This window comes from Protomyctophum bolini, assembly GCF_963924005.1.
Source record: "Protomyctophum bolini genome assembly, chromosome: 20".
Classification (NCBI taxonomy): domain Eukaryota; kingdom Metazoa; phylum Chordata; class Actinopteri; order Myctophiformes; family Myctophidae; genus Protomyctophum; species Protomyctophum bolini.
In genome coordinates, this window is record NC_137881.1 from 25,705,659 (window position 1) to 25,720,562 (window position 14,904).

At 43.5% G+C, this 14,904-nt stretch overlaps 1 protein-coding gene across 2 annotated transcripts in view; it reads right to left on the reverse strand.

Moving 5' to 3' along the window:
- sema4f (sema domain, immunoglobulin domain (Ig), transmembrane domain (TM) and short cytoplasmic domain, (semaphorin) 4F) overlaps positions 1 to 10,008 on the reverse strand; it is a 78,254-nt gene extending 68,246 nt beyond the window's left edge. Inside the window, exon 1 of one of the 2 annotated variants that reach the window (XM_080792795.1) lies at positions 9,923 to 10,008. Coding sequence is in view for 1 of the 2 variants with exons in the window: in XM_080792794.1 (XP_080648920.1) it covers positions 5,797 to 5,899 (103 nt within the window). In the remaining variant the exon portion in view is untranslated. Of the gene's footprint in view, positions 1 to 5,796; positions 6,580 to 9,922 lie in introns of those variants that run through there. The other variant, XM_080792794.1, reaches the window with a different exon arrangement.
- Between the last annotated feature and the right edge of the window lie 4,896 nt (positions 10,009 to 14,904).

Consider the following 14,904-nt stretch of genomic DNA (forward strand, 5'->3'; position numbering starts at 1 on the left):
TTTCCAATTTAGTTTTCTTTGGTTTATTAAGTGACAATTGCATAAGAACAGGGTGTACAGAACGTTCACACAAGCACACACCCACAAAACAGATCTATGCCTTTTCCTCTCTCCCTCTGAGTGTAAAAATTGACCCCTCAGAGATGAATCAACGCTAAGGATTTCACTGTGCGCTAATCTCAAGGCCTCCCTCTCCACCCTGATAACAAGACACTTTCCTACAAGAAAAACAAAGGCACACAAATGTAAACACGTACATGGCTGTTCAGAGCACCAATCTGTGTTATGGACACTCCTTTGTTATGGACACTCCTTTAAAACAAGATGATCCTATCGGAACAGCAAACAACCCATCATAACACGCCTTTAAAACAAGATGAATCTATCACGACAGTAACAACCTCATTATGAGTATGACACACCTTTAAAACGTCATATCAATATGAGGACACAAACAAACCCATCATAACACAAATTTAACACATCATATCTCATAATACCAGTAAGACGCCTGAGGGCGAGCTCGCGTGCACGCATCCGCCTCGTTGACGGCATACTGCTGGGCGAGCGCTGGCGCTTTGGCATGGGGGTCAGATCAACATGGAATGAATTCGGCCATATTATAAGGAGCATGTCTTGAGTGTTCAGGGTTTGATGAGGTCAGATCAACATATAGAATGTCAGAACAGGTCAGCTCCATACAGTATATGGAGATCTAAGGGTGGTAGTGGGGAAATAGCTGGTTAAGTGAAAACAAGTTATCCTTGCATTTGGGTAAATCTGAATGTATTGTTTTTGCTTCCAAGCACAACTTAAGAGAGGTAACCAACTTTTCAGTAGAATGTAATGGAGTTAAACTCCAGGAGAAAGAATCAGTTACATATCTAGGTTGCACACTAGATCCACGCAAGGACTAAGTTCCTAGCTAGGATTGCCACATTTCTAGATAGAACCACTATGAGGACACTGGCCTCAGCATTAGTACAATGTCTCTTTGATTACACCTGCCTAACCTGGTACAGCAGCTTATCTAAAAATACCAAAGATAAACTACATATATCACAAAATAAACTAATGAGGGTAGTCCTTTATCTCTCCCCAAGAACCCACATTGGCGCTAACCATTTTAGAGAATTAAATTGGCTCCCAGTGGAAGGCAGAATACAACAACTGAGACTCATTATGGTCTATACATTTTTTAAAGAACAATGCCCAAAATGTTTGAAAGGTTACTTCCCGTATGTTAACCAGTTCCATAGTTTGAACACAAGGGCTAGTGTAGCTCACCAAAACTGAGACATGGGGTAGGTAGAAGCTCATTTAAATATACAGGGGTGGAGGATTGGAACAAAATCCCAAGGGAAATTAATTTTGCCCAGTCTTTGAACATTTTTAAAGATATGTTGAAAAAGTGGCTGATGGGCAAGTTAATATAGTGCTGTATTTATCTATTTATATCTATTTATTGTCTTTTGTTTATTGATCTATGATGGCCGGTTGTAAATGTCATTAGTATTGTAATGTTAGTACACGTAGCACATGTTCTTCTTATCATATGCTGTAACTATTTATTTATTTATTTATTTGGATCACAATGGAATTAAGTCCAGGTAGGGCCAGGCCTTAATTTTCGGGCCTGTTGAGAACTCTATTTTGCGCGGCTGCACTAATAACTTTGTGGCAGGCCTATCTAGAGTTTGAAATGTGAATGGACAGGTCAAAAGGGAGACATCGAAGAGGAAGGATGGGGAAGGATCAACATATGGAATGTCAGAACAGGTTCTGAAATATGGAGGACGGTTTGAGGTTTGCTGGCCAATAGTGATGACATCAGCGATCTCCATATATGGGCTTAACTGCGACATAGTAAACCATAGTAAACTGCGACTTTCGGTTACAATAAACAAACCACTCATAAACATTAGCTTTAAATCAGGCCCATCATAATGTGGAATACTTTCTGAGGCAATGCAGGTGTAAAATCAGGTAGACTGGACAAACACTAGGGCTGCGTCCGAAATCATTCCCTATGCCCCATATAGTGCACTACTTTGAGGTTCCGCCATTTTGTTATAGTGTCCGAATATGTAGTGAGCATTTTTGCACCCTAACGTAGTGGACTGAAGTATCCCACAATGCACCGGGAATTGTAGGGAGCATCCGATGGTCACTACAAAAACACAGCGAAGCAAATCTGCCCCATAATGCATTGCGCAAGCTCGCTCTTGAGCACACATGCACGCGTTTGCGCACGTGCGCTGCTTCTGCATGCATGCGCTCATTGCGCTCCAACTCAGAAGAGGCAGAAGTTGAACCAGCGAAAGAAATCAACACAAATGTACTTTTTAAACTTTCGTTTTCCCCTCTTTTCTTCCCTAGCGGATCTTGAAGCTACAGATCTCGAGACAAATGATCTGTGCATTTATTTGAAATTGTTTTATTTTATTTATAATAAATCTACTCATTTGCAATAGTATTACTAATCTGATTCATTGTATCACCCAGGCCCAGCGCATGACGTTAGGAGAGGAATCAGTTGCTTGCTGTAGAATATATTTGTGAGATTGTTTATCACAAATGTAGGCTAAATACATGCATGTGAGACACATATTAATTGTGTCCGAACATATGTTTTATTAATATTCATTAATTCCTGCCATGAAAAAATATGCTATCTAACATTATTTCATTGAATTGCGATAAATGCATTAAAACTTCATTGTGTAGGCAGTCATTTGGACTGCTGTTTCTGTTAACACCAAACGTCCGTATTGTGCGCAGAGCTTGTAGATCGGCTACTTTTGGTGATTCTTTACCAAAAGTACCCAAGTAAAAGTATACAAGCTCACAACACGGACGTCGCGCGTTGCTTATAGATCGGCTATTTTTGCCGTATCCCCCCCGCCCCAGGATTAGCGGGGGTTCATGTGGTTAAGATTCAATCATGCTGCTGATATTTTCATATATTGTCAAGGTTGTGCACTGTTTTCATATTGCTGGATAATGGATGTAGCCTAATATTAATTTATTGATAATAATCATAGGCCCATTGTTATTGGCCTATGATTTTAAAATAACCTTTTTATCATAGATATTTGGCCTAAATGCCTGCAAACATATTTTCATTAACCTATTTTTTCTTTATTAATTCATTAATTTAAAAATTACTTTACAAACTGTCCTTGCAGGGAGGTGACAGCCTGCAGTCACAATATTTGATACAGTCTGTTTCTAGCGGAAATTCAGCAGCAGCGTTTTGATTGGTTTCTTGTAGTCAGTTGATTCTTCATATCCAAATGAGTGAAACGGCCGGGATGATTTGTTTATTTTTCAAACAGTTCTTTATGAGGCGATCTGAAAAAACCTAATGGGGATTTCATGCAAATAAAATGTACATGAACCCGCGGAACTACAGCGCCCTCTATCGATATTGACGTCAGAGTCGGTGCTCCCCATACAGGGAGTATTGTCCCAAATCATCACTATAGAGTCCACTAGAGTCTGGATCCCCGTATGGGGGATAGGGAGTAGGGAACAACCCTAGCAATTCGGACGCAGCCTAGGTACTAACTACTACATAGTGTACTGTTGCAGTAAACAATGTTCAATTTGTTTAGATTTTTTTTTAATCGTAAAAGGGATTGTTATGATCTTATCTAGTAGTTCTCAGATGGTATACAGATGATATACATCTTATGTCAATGCCGAGGTGAACTGTGTGCATAACTCCTCCTTTATTTTACGGATGTACTTTTGGGGGTCTTTGGATTCCATGCACCACATAAACAATGGGTTTGGTGTGCATGTCGTTCTCAACTTGTAATATACGTGTACTTTGTCAACAGTATTTTGACAGTTCACAAAGCCTTTTCCATTGGGTTGCAATGCAACGGGATTGCAGTGCCGTGCAGTGCACCTGATGTAAATGTTGGTCACTACTAACCATGGTAATTATGGATGTCGATCAGATGTACAACTAAATGGTCAATCACCTGACCAGCTGCTCCAAAAACTAAACAGAAGCCTCTTACACAAGAGGATTCTTCTGTTCACTAATCGTAACATGTGCACATTTGCATACTGACATACTACGCGCAGAGGGACACACCCTTCTAAAACCTCACCCGATAACACAATGGAATGTTGTTGTCTCTCTCTTTATGACCAATCCTACATTCTAATTCTAATTCTGAATCTCTGACGAGGACAGTTAGCCACCTCTGTCTCTCTGTCAATACGTCTCTCTTCTTTCCCTTCTTCCAAAGGCCAGTGCTTTTTGGCATTTGTCGTGGGACTGGTTTGCCACAGTTGCACAATGACAACACACAGGAACAGGGCGCCAGCTCACACACACACACACACACACACACACACACACACACACACACACAGCAGTCGTTCATCAACTGCGAGTCCGAATGACAGTGCAAGCAGAGAGTGGCAATAGGACACAGTTAGAATGCACAAGCTAGTTCAGGTCGTAAATGTAGGAGGCCTGTTAATGAGTACACGTAGTTAAGCAGAAGTAATTTCAATTATTTCAACCCCATCCGACTGTAGCCCACAGCAGGCTGCTGGTGAATGGACACACACACGGTGACACAACCTCTCCATAACTCCAACGTTCCTCTCCTCAGGGACCAGAGGGTAAACGACGGCCTGTGAGGCTCTCCCTTAAGGCATATCTGCATGCTTGTTGTGATACGTCTCCTCTCATTTCACATTTTGCATTTCAACCGTTTCCAGAAAACAGGAAGGCATCAGTGTCCATGTCGCTGACCCCACCGCCGGGCACAAGCACAAAGACACAGCTTGTTGTTTAGAGCACTGCTCCACTTCCATCCAAGCTCTGTCTCTCTCTCTGCTTCTAACTCCAACACGCAAAAAACAGGCTCTTGGCCGCCGGCGAGTCCGGCAGCCGTGTGACAGGACTTCATTAAAGATCATACACGTGATAATATGCGCCCACGACTTTCCAGGAAAACTACACTGCAACAAATGCTCAGTAACTCTGAGTGTAGGCTGAATAAGGTTCAGGGGGTTTACACTCAAGAGTACAATTTACTGTCCCTCGGACGTACTGTACTGCACTCCCAATAAATCGCCTCCTCCTCTGGTGACATCCTCTCTCATCCGAACGAAGTACACAGCCAAAATGCTCAGTGTTCATTTAACTCGGGGGAGCTGTACAGTGGAACCAGATTCAGTTCCATAAATTGTACACTCTCTGAGAGTTGGAGGAGCCCTGTTGAGCCGTTCCCAGTCGTGCACTTGTTGACGTTCAGGAAAACAATGCTGGCACCTGCTTGCCTCGCCAACATCATCATTTATCAAGTCACACAGTACAAAGGAGACGCTTGGCGCAGAGCCTAAAGTGTGTAAAACAGCACTGCAAACTGGGACACCACACCAGTCACACCAGTGTTCAGATTCGTGTAGCCTACTTCTTGTATAGGCAGAGGGTGACATTAACAGTTTATGCTGGTGTGTGTTGATGTAAAAACAACAGTGGGAGCTGCCTAAAAAGAAGGGGGGGAAACTTAACTACTAATGCAAAATACTATGAATTGAGTAGGCTACATGAGGACCGTAATGGAAACAAGCAGAATGGCTTTCTTGGATTCATCCTTTTAGCAGACCTGTATTACCAGTGCTTGTCCATGCAAACTGTTAATAAAGTATTAATTCAATCAATCAATCAAATATTTTCGTCATCATCATCAACAAGTGAATTACCAAATCACCTTTGTGATGATTATGTGTTGTGGGTATTTCTGTACAGTATGTTTGCCCTACCTTCGAGTCCTAGTCCATTCAAGGCTGCTGTCCAGCAGGTTCCGGACAGCAAACACCACACCGCCGACACCAAGCTGAACATCACGCCGCCTGGGGTCGTCATGGTTCGGCTCCGGGAAGACGCAGGACAGCCTCGGTCCTCCACGGACCGAGATCTCTGGAAGTATGTACAAGTCCACCACCGGGGGTCTGCTGGTCTCAGCTGTGAGGCATTGGCATTGTGATCCGTTCCGTGCACACACACACACACAGGTTGAATGCCCTGGATTTCTGTCTGCCTGTCTCTACTTGGATGCACGGGCAAGGTGCGGGCAATTTACCGGTAACAAATACCGGTAAGTTAGTTTGGAGATTTCAACCCAAAGCAACAAATGTTACTCCAAAACAAAAACGTATTTTAGTGATCTAAAAGCACTGAGCGCGGCATGTCAACAAACGGATATGAATGTGCGCTCCGTGCAAAATCGTGCGCAGGTCCCATTTCACCACTAGAAATTACAGAGAGCAATTATATAAAAAGGAGAGAAATCTAAAAGCTGCTATTTGCACTTAATAAACTGCATTTAAAGTAGCTCAAAGTCGTTAGGTTGTGACGTTTATTCACAACAGAATAAGGTCTTGCGCGTGAAACTAAATTACTAAGCTGTTTCAGGCTCGCTGGTTTGTACCCGACCCGTGCCGTGTCTCTCGCGCTGTCCCGCTGCTCAGTTCCAAATCTAAAATGAGGAAAAAAAACTAAACAGAGCACCCTCTCTGTGCCCAACGAGGAAATTGGAAATGTCCCAAGTCTGTCATCACTGCATGTTGAGGAGGCTGAAATTAAAGTCCTCCCGTCGCGCGCGGCGGTGACACGAGCGCTGGAACACAACACACACACACACACACACATTGAACTGCTGCTCGCGGATGTAGCTGCCCTGGTGGAGCTCGAGCGCCAGTCAGTCCGTCTCGCGCTCCTGCCCCGCCCAGCCGGAAAGGGGCGGACACACAACACAGACAGGTAAGTGATGATGGCACGTCACTACTACAGTAGAGTAGTACACACAGTCACAGGTGCACTGTGTCAGACTCATGATATTACATAGTGATGATTAACTGATTACACAATACATAGGCTGTTGCCGTTATCAATATTAATATATTATTATATGTTAGACCCGGAATACTGAGCGTCCTGGCCTATATAGGTTTTATAATGTGAGATAGAATTATGCATATATAAATATATAAATAAACAAACAAATAAATATTTAAATATTTAATTGCCAAATTATTGTAAAGTAGGCTATTAGCCTACAGCTACATTGTTATACATTATTCATCGACAAGGGCATCGTCGTTAGTTTATATAACTATCTTTTTCCATAACAAAGCGTTGCTTTTCAAAATTTAAAATAAATAAAATAAAACAAAAATCACTGGGCAGCCAAAGAGTAGCCAATCCATTTTCAAGAAACAATGACCTCTCTCGCCATCAGGTCGTGGTGATGTCATAAGAGGGCGGGGCTAAGATGATTAAAGTTCTAGGAGAGCGGCTGCTCTGCTGTCATAATCCATGGACTCTGGTGGTCCATCTTATCTTGGAGGCAACGTGAACAGTGAACACACACATACACCTGACTTGGCCTAAGCCTCTCTCTCCCTCTCTGCATCTCAGGCTTTAGTGCGACTGACGGGCCGATTTCACGGGGCGGGGGAGCAGACATGCACCCCGGCGGTCGGACAAAAGGGAGGGGTCATAGAGGGCCCGCATTAAAGGATTGGGGAGAGGAGGAGCGGGAGGGGAGGGGAGGGGTCAAAGGTGGCCGGAGCAGGGACGATAAAGGAAAACCAAACACGGTCAAGGAGAGATCGGCGCCGTCTCTAATCGAGCACCATTAAGCTCACGCTGCGCACGCCTCACCTCTGCTTTATCCTCTGCTTTTTGAATGCCTAACACGTCACTCAGAATCACAATGGATGTCTATATTCAATTCGATTCATATTCATGGGTGTTCCGGTGGCCTTTGGAGGTGACCTTCCTACACAAATTGAAAGAAAACCCTAAACCCCCTGCTTCACCACCCCCGGCCTGTGGACATCTAGCCTATTAATCATGTGTCACTGCACATGTTCACGTAGGTGACTTTCTGCAGCTGCTTGAAAGCAAAGTGTGTGAAGTGCTTCGTGTGAAGACAGAAGATGAGGTTCCATTCAGAATGTGAGGTTCTCTAGTCTCTACAGTGCATGGGCTTGCTTCCACCGACAGGAAATAAAAGTGGACGGCTATAGACAAGAGGTTCTGAATGTTTTCTCCCCCTTACAAAACGTATTGCCTGATAATATTCACATTCTGTGTACTCATCATGACACATATAACAGTTTTGTTAATCACACCTCTGGTGTGTAAGGAAGGACCTTAAAGGGCCACTTCACACTTTTCCAACCAGATCTTATTTTAATGATGTTTAGGACACAATAAACACTTTCCTGGGGTTTTTATGTGTGCAATATTTTAGTCATGGCGCCATTGTTCATGACCAAAATGTGTCATGAAAATGTGGTCTCACTTCCTTCCTGGACTACGAGTCACACCTCCATGCAGCCTCCTCCCTCTCCACAAGGAGGGGCAGTGCACCAAAGCATTATGGCCATTGTAGGAATTCAGCAATCCAGTCAAACCCTAGTCAAACACACAGACAGTAGCACTATAGGGTGCTACTGTTATCTACTACAAATACTATTAACTATTAAAGTGACTGCCGTTTCTTCCAGTGGTGAAATGTCCCTTAAGTAGCCTGGCTCCAGACCATAGATGTCATACATAATTAAAAACATAAAAATCTGTTGGATTGGTATGAAAAAAAAAAAACATTTCTCAAAGATTTTTGAAAAAAATTAAAGTTGTAATTGTTTTGTAACTTTTCGAGATAGAAACAAGTTCATGTATTTCTATGGCAGATAAACCTATAAGTGCCCTCTGTTGCACATGTGAAGCAAGTGGTGACAATTCCACTGCAGAAAGTGGGCATCTTTTCAGTTCTTGAATCAATGCATATACCAGCAATGTTATACAGTGCATTAAAATACAACGATGAAAGAAAGGTGAAAGTACAGTACATGAGTGGCAATGAATGGCAGCATCAACCAGTTTGAATTTCATGCCGGCTTTTTGAAGATGTAAAATATCAGATAAACGACTGAGAGACAGACAAATTGAATGTGTCTACACTAAACCCTCTGCATACATTGGGCGAACTAGCACCACTCATTTACATAAATTGGAAGTAGAGATTGGCATAAATTAGCCTGTGGCACCGACCAGAGTGGAGCATGGCCTTAAAGGGATTGTCACGGCTGCTTATCTGTCCCCCCACATTAATATTCACTACTTGATGTAAGGAAGCTGCAATTCGTGACCCGGCACCCTGCACCCTGCAACCTGCAAACTGTGTGTGTGTGTGTGTGTGTGTGTGTGTGTGTGTGTGTGTGTGTGTGTGTGTGTGTGTGTGTGTGTGTGTGTGTGTGTGTGTGTGTGTGTGTGTGTGTGTGTGTGCGTGCGCGCGTGTGTGTGTGTGTGTGTGTGTGTGTGTGTGTGTGTGTGTGTGTGTGCGCATTTGAGAGTGACATTTTGATCACCTCTGAGAATGTATTATGCACGCATACTGTTGCTTGCTGTGTATGTTGGTAGGTAAGGTTCGATTCCTGGGTGTTACACATACTGCATGTTTGTTATAATATGTTGTGTTAATAGTTGTTGACAGTGCAAACAAGCACAGTCATATGATGATGATGTTGTTGGTTTCAGTTTGAACGTCAATGCAAAGCTTTTAAGTCGTGGAAACAAGTTAATGTTGCCACATGCCGTACCTTATGTTGTACTCTGCCACAGGGTCTGTTCCTGTTGTCATCTGTTTGTCTGTTTGTGTGTGTGTGTGTGTGTGTGTGTGTGTGTGTGTGTGTGTGTGTGTGTGTGTGTGTGTGTGTGTGTGTGTGTGTGTGTGTGGCTGTGTGTGTCCGTGCGTGCATTTGTGAATGCGTGCGACTAATGTCTTAATGGTAAGCCAGAGGGATTGTGGGAGCAGTGGGCAAGGACAGACACAATAGAAAGAAGACAGCAGGGAGAAATGAAAAAATATGAACATACGTGGATGTACTCAAGAATGAGGCAGGAGCACAAAGCACCAACGAGCTGGCCAGATGTATGGAGAACCGGGATGACTGGAAGCGACGATGGAGGGCACGTCTGAGGACGACCTAGAGAGACGACCTATATATATATATATATATATATATATATATATATATATATATATAGAGAGAGAGAGAGAGAGAGAGAGAGAGAGAGAGAGAGAGAGAGAGTGAGTGAGAGAGAGGAGGTGATCGTGAGACAGTGATAACCTGACTGACAATTAACGATTTGATTGAGTTGAATTAGCAGACAAGATGTCCTCAATCTTGCTTTGATCTGTCAGTCGAAATGCATCTACCAATCCATCCATTTAGCCACGCTTTCATCTATCCATCCATTATCTCAATTACCCTGCCATATGTTCCTTACAGCCTGGCTAATAAGCCAGACTCAAATCACGCTGCCATGTGGTACACGGCTGATTCGGTCTGGCTTTAGCCAGGCTATATGTTCCTATACTGTACATTATGTGCACTTTTAGCTCATGCATTCATTCATTCATTCATTCATTCTAAGTATACGTGTTTTGATTTCATATGATACGGCCTCAGAGTGTGTGTGTGTGTGTGTGTGTGTGTGTTAGGGTCACACACACACACACACACACACACACACACACACACACACACGCACACACGCACGCACACACACATGCAAACACTCTCTAAGATTAATATGGTTAAGTCATTACTTTAATGAAAAGGCAAATTGAGACAGAGTGTGCCCCCCATCCCCTCTCAATCTCTGCTGACTGCTATACCATAAGTTACCTCCTTTCACCCCCACATCCCCATTTTTCATCTCTCTCTCTCTCTCTCTCTCTCTCTCTCTCTCTCTCTCTCTCTCTCTCTCTCTCTCTCCCTCTCTCTCTTCCTCCTTCCCATCTCCTTTCATCTCTGCTGTCCTCAGTTCACGTTCATCCAGCACGCCGTGACTCCAAACAAACAGCAACGCACTGTGAAAACTGGGCCGCCTCAGGGTTAAATGAATACCTCACATCTAGCCGTGCAGCGCGCAAACAGGACCGTGTTATTGAATATGTGTGAATATTCATTTTGTTCCAGCCAGACTCCTGTATGTATACGTTTGATTCGGTGTCCCCACTCCCCCTCTCTCCTCCCCTCCCCCTATATCAGGTCTCCTATACTCGCGCCTGCCCTGGAAGGTTGCCAATCGATTTAACCCCCCCAACCCCATGGCTGTGTGCTGACTACACAAAAAGGACGTTTCTCCTCCTCCACCACCACCACCACCACCACCTCCACTGCTAATCCACCTACAGTGGACTGTTTTATGAAAGGTGGAAGTTGAAACGATTTAACAGCATGAACCCTAGCGAACATTTACCGAAAATAGCCAATTTACAAACTACAACGTGATGCAACACGCCGCGGCGGCGTTGTGAGCTTGCAGATCGGCGACTTTTGGAGAAGATTTTTGGTGTAGAGGGAGAAAAGGAGCAGGCCTGGAATAGAGCCCTAGGGGGACCCCGGTCAACTAAGTAGTAAGTCCATAGGGTTTGAGTGGTTTTAACCCATTAAAACCTGAGGCCGATTCTACAAATGCCTTCTAAATCAGTAGTTCTCACACTTTTCAAAAATGTTCAGCTGTGAGCTTGTATATCTGCTATTTTCGAATAGTGAACGCAAAAATCTAAAATGACACATGCTTACCCGGTTTTAAAAAGGTTAAATGTTGTGTCTGTGTATTTGGTGATCAGAACCTTGTGGTTATGAACACAACTACGGTCAGAAAATAAAACAAAACTGTCCATCCAAAGTAATCCAGACACCACATGCGCAATGTAATGCCATTATTGCCGTATAATATTATGCATTCCAAATTTCTAAAATGTCTTCCCACTCCCATAGAATAATAATGCATCAATGGGAACAATATCTTTAGTGTTGCTCGACAATCGGTCAGTCAGTGCAGACTTGCGTCAGCCGCCCAGAGCCTGCATGGAGCAGCAGGGAACAGTGCTTACCTTGCATCTTCTCAACCACAGTGGTTGGTTGGTTGGTTGGTTGACAAAAGCCATGGGGTTAAGAGGTCAGAGAGCAGTGGTTCTCAGCTCAAAACCCAAAAGTACCCAAAAAATACTTTTGTACTTTTAAGTAAAAATGCTGAACACAGACAGGCCTTTGTACTGGTAACAGAGTTATATTGCCCTGTAACCCTGTTATATTCTGCTATATTGGTGCTTTTATTTGAGTGAAAAACTGATCAGAGAACCTTTTCAGCTGGTCAACATGCAGGTCAACATGCTGTAATGTTCTGCTGTTCCAATCAGGGATAAGTGATTTTTTTAATTCTTGTCAAATACTAATAAAATAATGCCAAAGCCTGTTAAAGAAAGGATATAGACTTATAGAGCACCGAAATATGGCATCACTGGTGCTAGAGGGCGCTATCATGCTGGGTCATTGGGTTGTTTTTTGTAGCTAGCGCCCCTCAACAAATCACCCCGGTGATTTTACACATACTGTATGGATACGAAGCACGGTACAAATGAAGGCTGCTAATTCCAAAGACACAGTGTCACATACCTGACAAAATCGCCGGGGCCCGGGGGTGGCTTGTTTATTTTTTTAGAACACAGTTCTTATACTGTAATCAAATGTATGACCTACGGGAAATCCAATACCAAAAATAACGCCTTACCTCAGGGGTAATGGGAGTGACGCCTGGACTTCGGTACTCTATAGGAAAGGCCTTAACGTAGGTTTGTAGTAAGGAACTGATGACTCGTGTTGAAGAAAGAAAGTATAAAGTGTGTGCTCAGTTTATGACATGGAGGTTTTTCTTCTCGATCAATATTCAATTAAATATTCATGCTTTCAAATCCAGTCTGGCTTATAGACACATTTTTGTGTCGTCTTTCTTTGAGCTGTGTACTGTACACAATCCCTTGGCAGAATACCATTACAATAGCAGGATAATTAGCCTATTTGTGTGATGTAACCTCCTGTAAAACATTGTCAGGTCAAAATTAATAAAATAACTAGCCGCTGTCTGTCTGCCTGTCTGCCTGCGTATCTCCGACATCAAACGATGGGTATTTCAAAAATTTCTTCAGCTAAATGAAGCAGTCTATTTGGCCCTCAAAACACCACTCAGAACTTGTTGTCAGGGGGAGTGTAGCACCCAGGATTAAAATAGACAATTGACACTGGGTGACAAGGTAACAAGAGTTGCGGTGGACGCACTGAGCCCCCACCACACGTATGAAATGCACTTTTTGGCCAGAAAGGGATTGTTTTACACCTGAAGGACAAATCTTGTCTATGGGGTTCTTTTGGCAATATCGGTAGAGGGTGCAGTGGAGTAACTAAAAGTATTTTTCTTCCGGTGAAAAAAAAACCCTTTCTGCCCAAAAAGTGCATTTTATACGTGTGGTAGTAGGCTTTGAAATGACACAAACCGTCTTTGTATTGGTGAGTAGCGAAAACGTTATTTTTATTTTCGCTACAGTCAAGAGGCTGGTCTGCATTTCATGCGAGTGCAGGAAGACGAGCATAGCATAGCTCTAATGCACATTAGAGCTATCTAATGCACATTAGAGCTATGGACAAGAGCTATAGACCATATCACTCCTACGGTATATTGGCTGCTCTCCTCCACTGGTTACCTGTGAGCTTCAGAAGCAATTTTACTTATCTCTTTTAAAGCCCCGCATGGACTTGGACAGGTATGTTACGGATATGTTGGGAGCCCTACGAGCCGGAACGGAGCCTCAGATCCTCAGATCCTCTATTGGTCGTATACGACGCACCTCACTACTCAGGATGATTGGTCCAGGCCCCTGGGCTTTGGAACGCCCTGAGGCTAGCACAATATGTGCTTTCTTTAAAGAGGAAGAAATGAAATAATACACACAGTACTAGGGAAGACATATTTGATATTATAACCATTAACCACACCTGGGGGTCTATTAGAGTAATGTTAACTTAGACACATACAAAACAGAAAAAGTACAAAAGTGAAGGCACTCCATCTTTAAATCTCTTCTGAAAACACACCTGTATAAGTGTTTTTCTTAGGTCTATTCTGCTTTTAATTGGCACTTCTACTGCTGTAATTTACTATATGAAATCATGCATTTCCCGTCAATCAGCCATATATGGTCATGCCTCGTCATGACATCACGTGACATCATCAGGGATGGAGATCCCTGATGTCATCAATATTAAGCCCATATATGGAGATCCCTGATGTCATCAATATTGACCAGCAACTGTACATCTGACCTCAAACCCTTAGATCTCCATATACATGGAGTTGACCTGTTCTGACATTCCATTATGTTGATCCTTCCCCATCCATCCTTCCCCTTCAATGTCTCCCTTTTGACTTATACCTGTCCATTTAAACTCTAGACAGGCCCGCCCCAAAGTTATTAGTGCAGCCGTGCCTGGCAGCCGGCAAAAACTCAACAGGCCCCAAAATTAAGACCCGGCCCATGGGCCCTCATCAAACCCTGTACACACAAGACACTGCCCCTGCTGCCACCCTTAGATCTCCATATATGGAGCTGACCTGTTCTGACATTCCATATGTTGATCTGACCTCATCAAACCCTGTACACTCAAGACACGCTCCATATATGGCCAGTACAGAATATGTTGATCTGACCGCCCATGCCAAAGCGCCAGCACTCACCCAGCAGTCTGATGTCACCCAGGCGGATGCGTGCACGTGACCTCGTGGCGAAGTTGCTTCTCGAGGTTGCTTCCCCTTGGCCAGCCCTCGGAATAACGTATTCTTCCATGCGCTACGTCCGGCCGGGGAAACTCCCCTCTGTCAGGTGAAAAAGAAGCAGCTTTTACTCCTCATGCATAGAAGGAAGCATGAGGTCAGTCCGATGCCCCCCCCAGGTTGGCAGAGGAAGTGTTACATTAGATAATTGACACTGGGTGAAAGAATGGGTTGCAAAA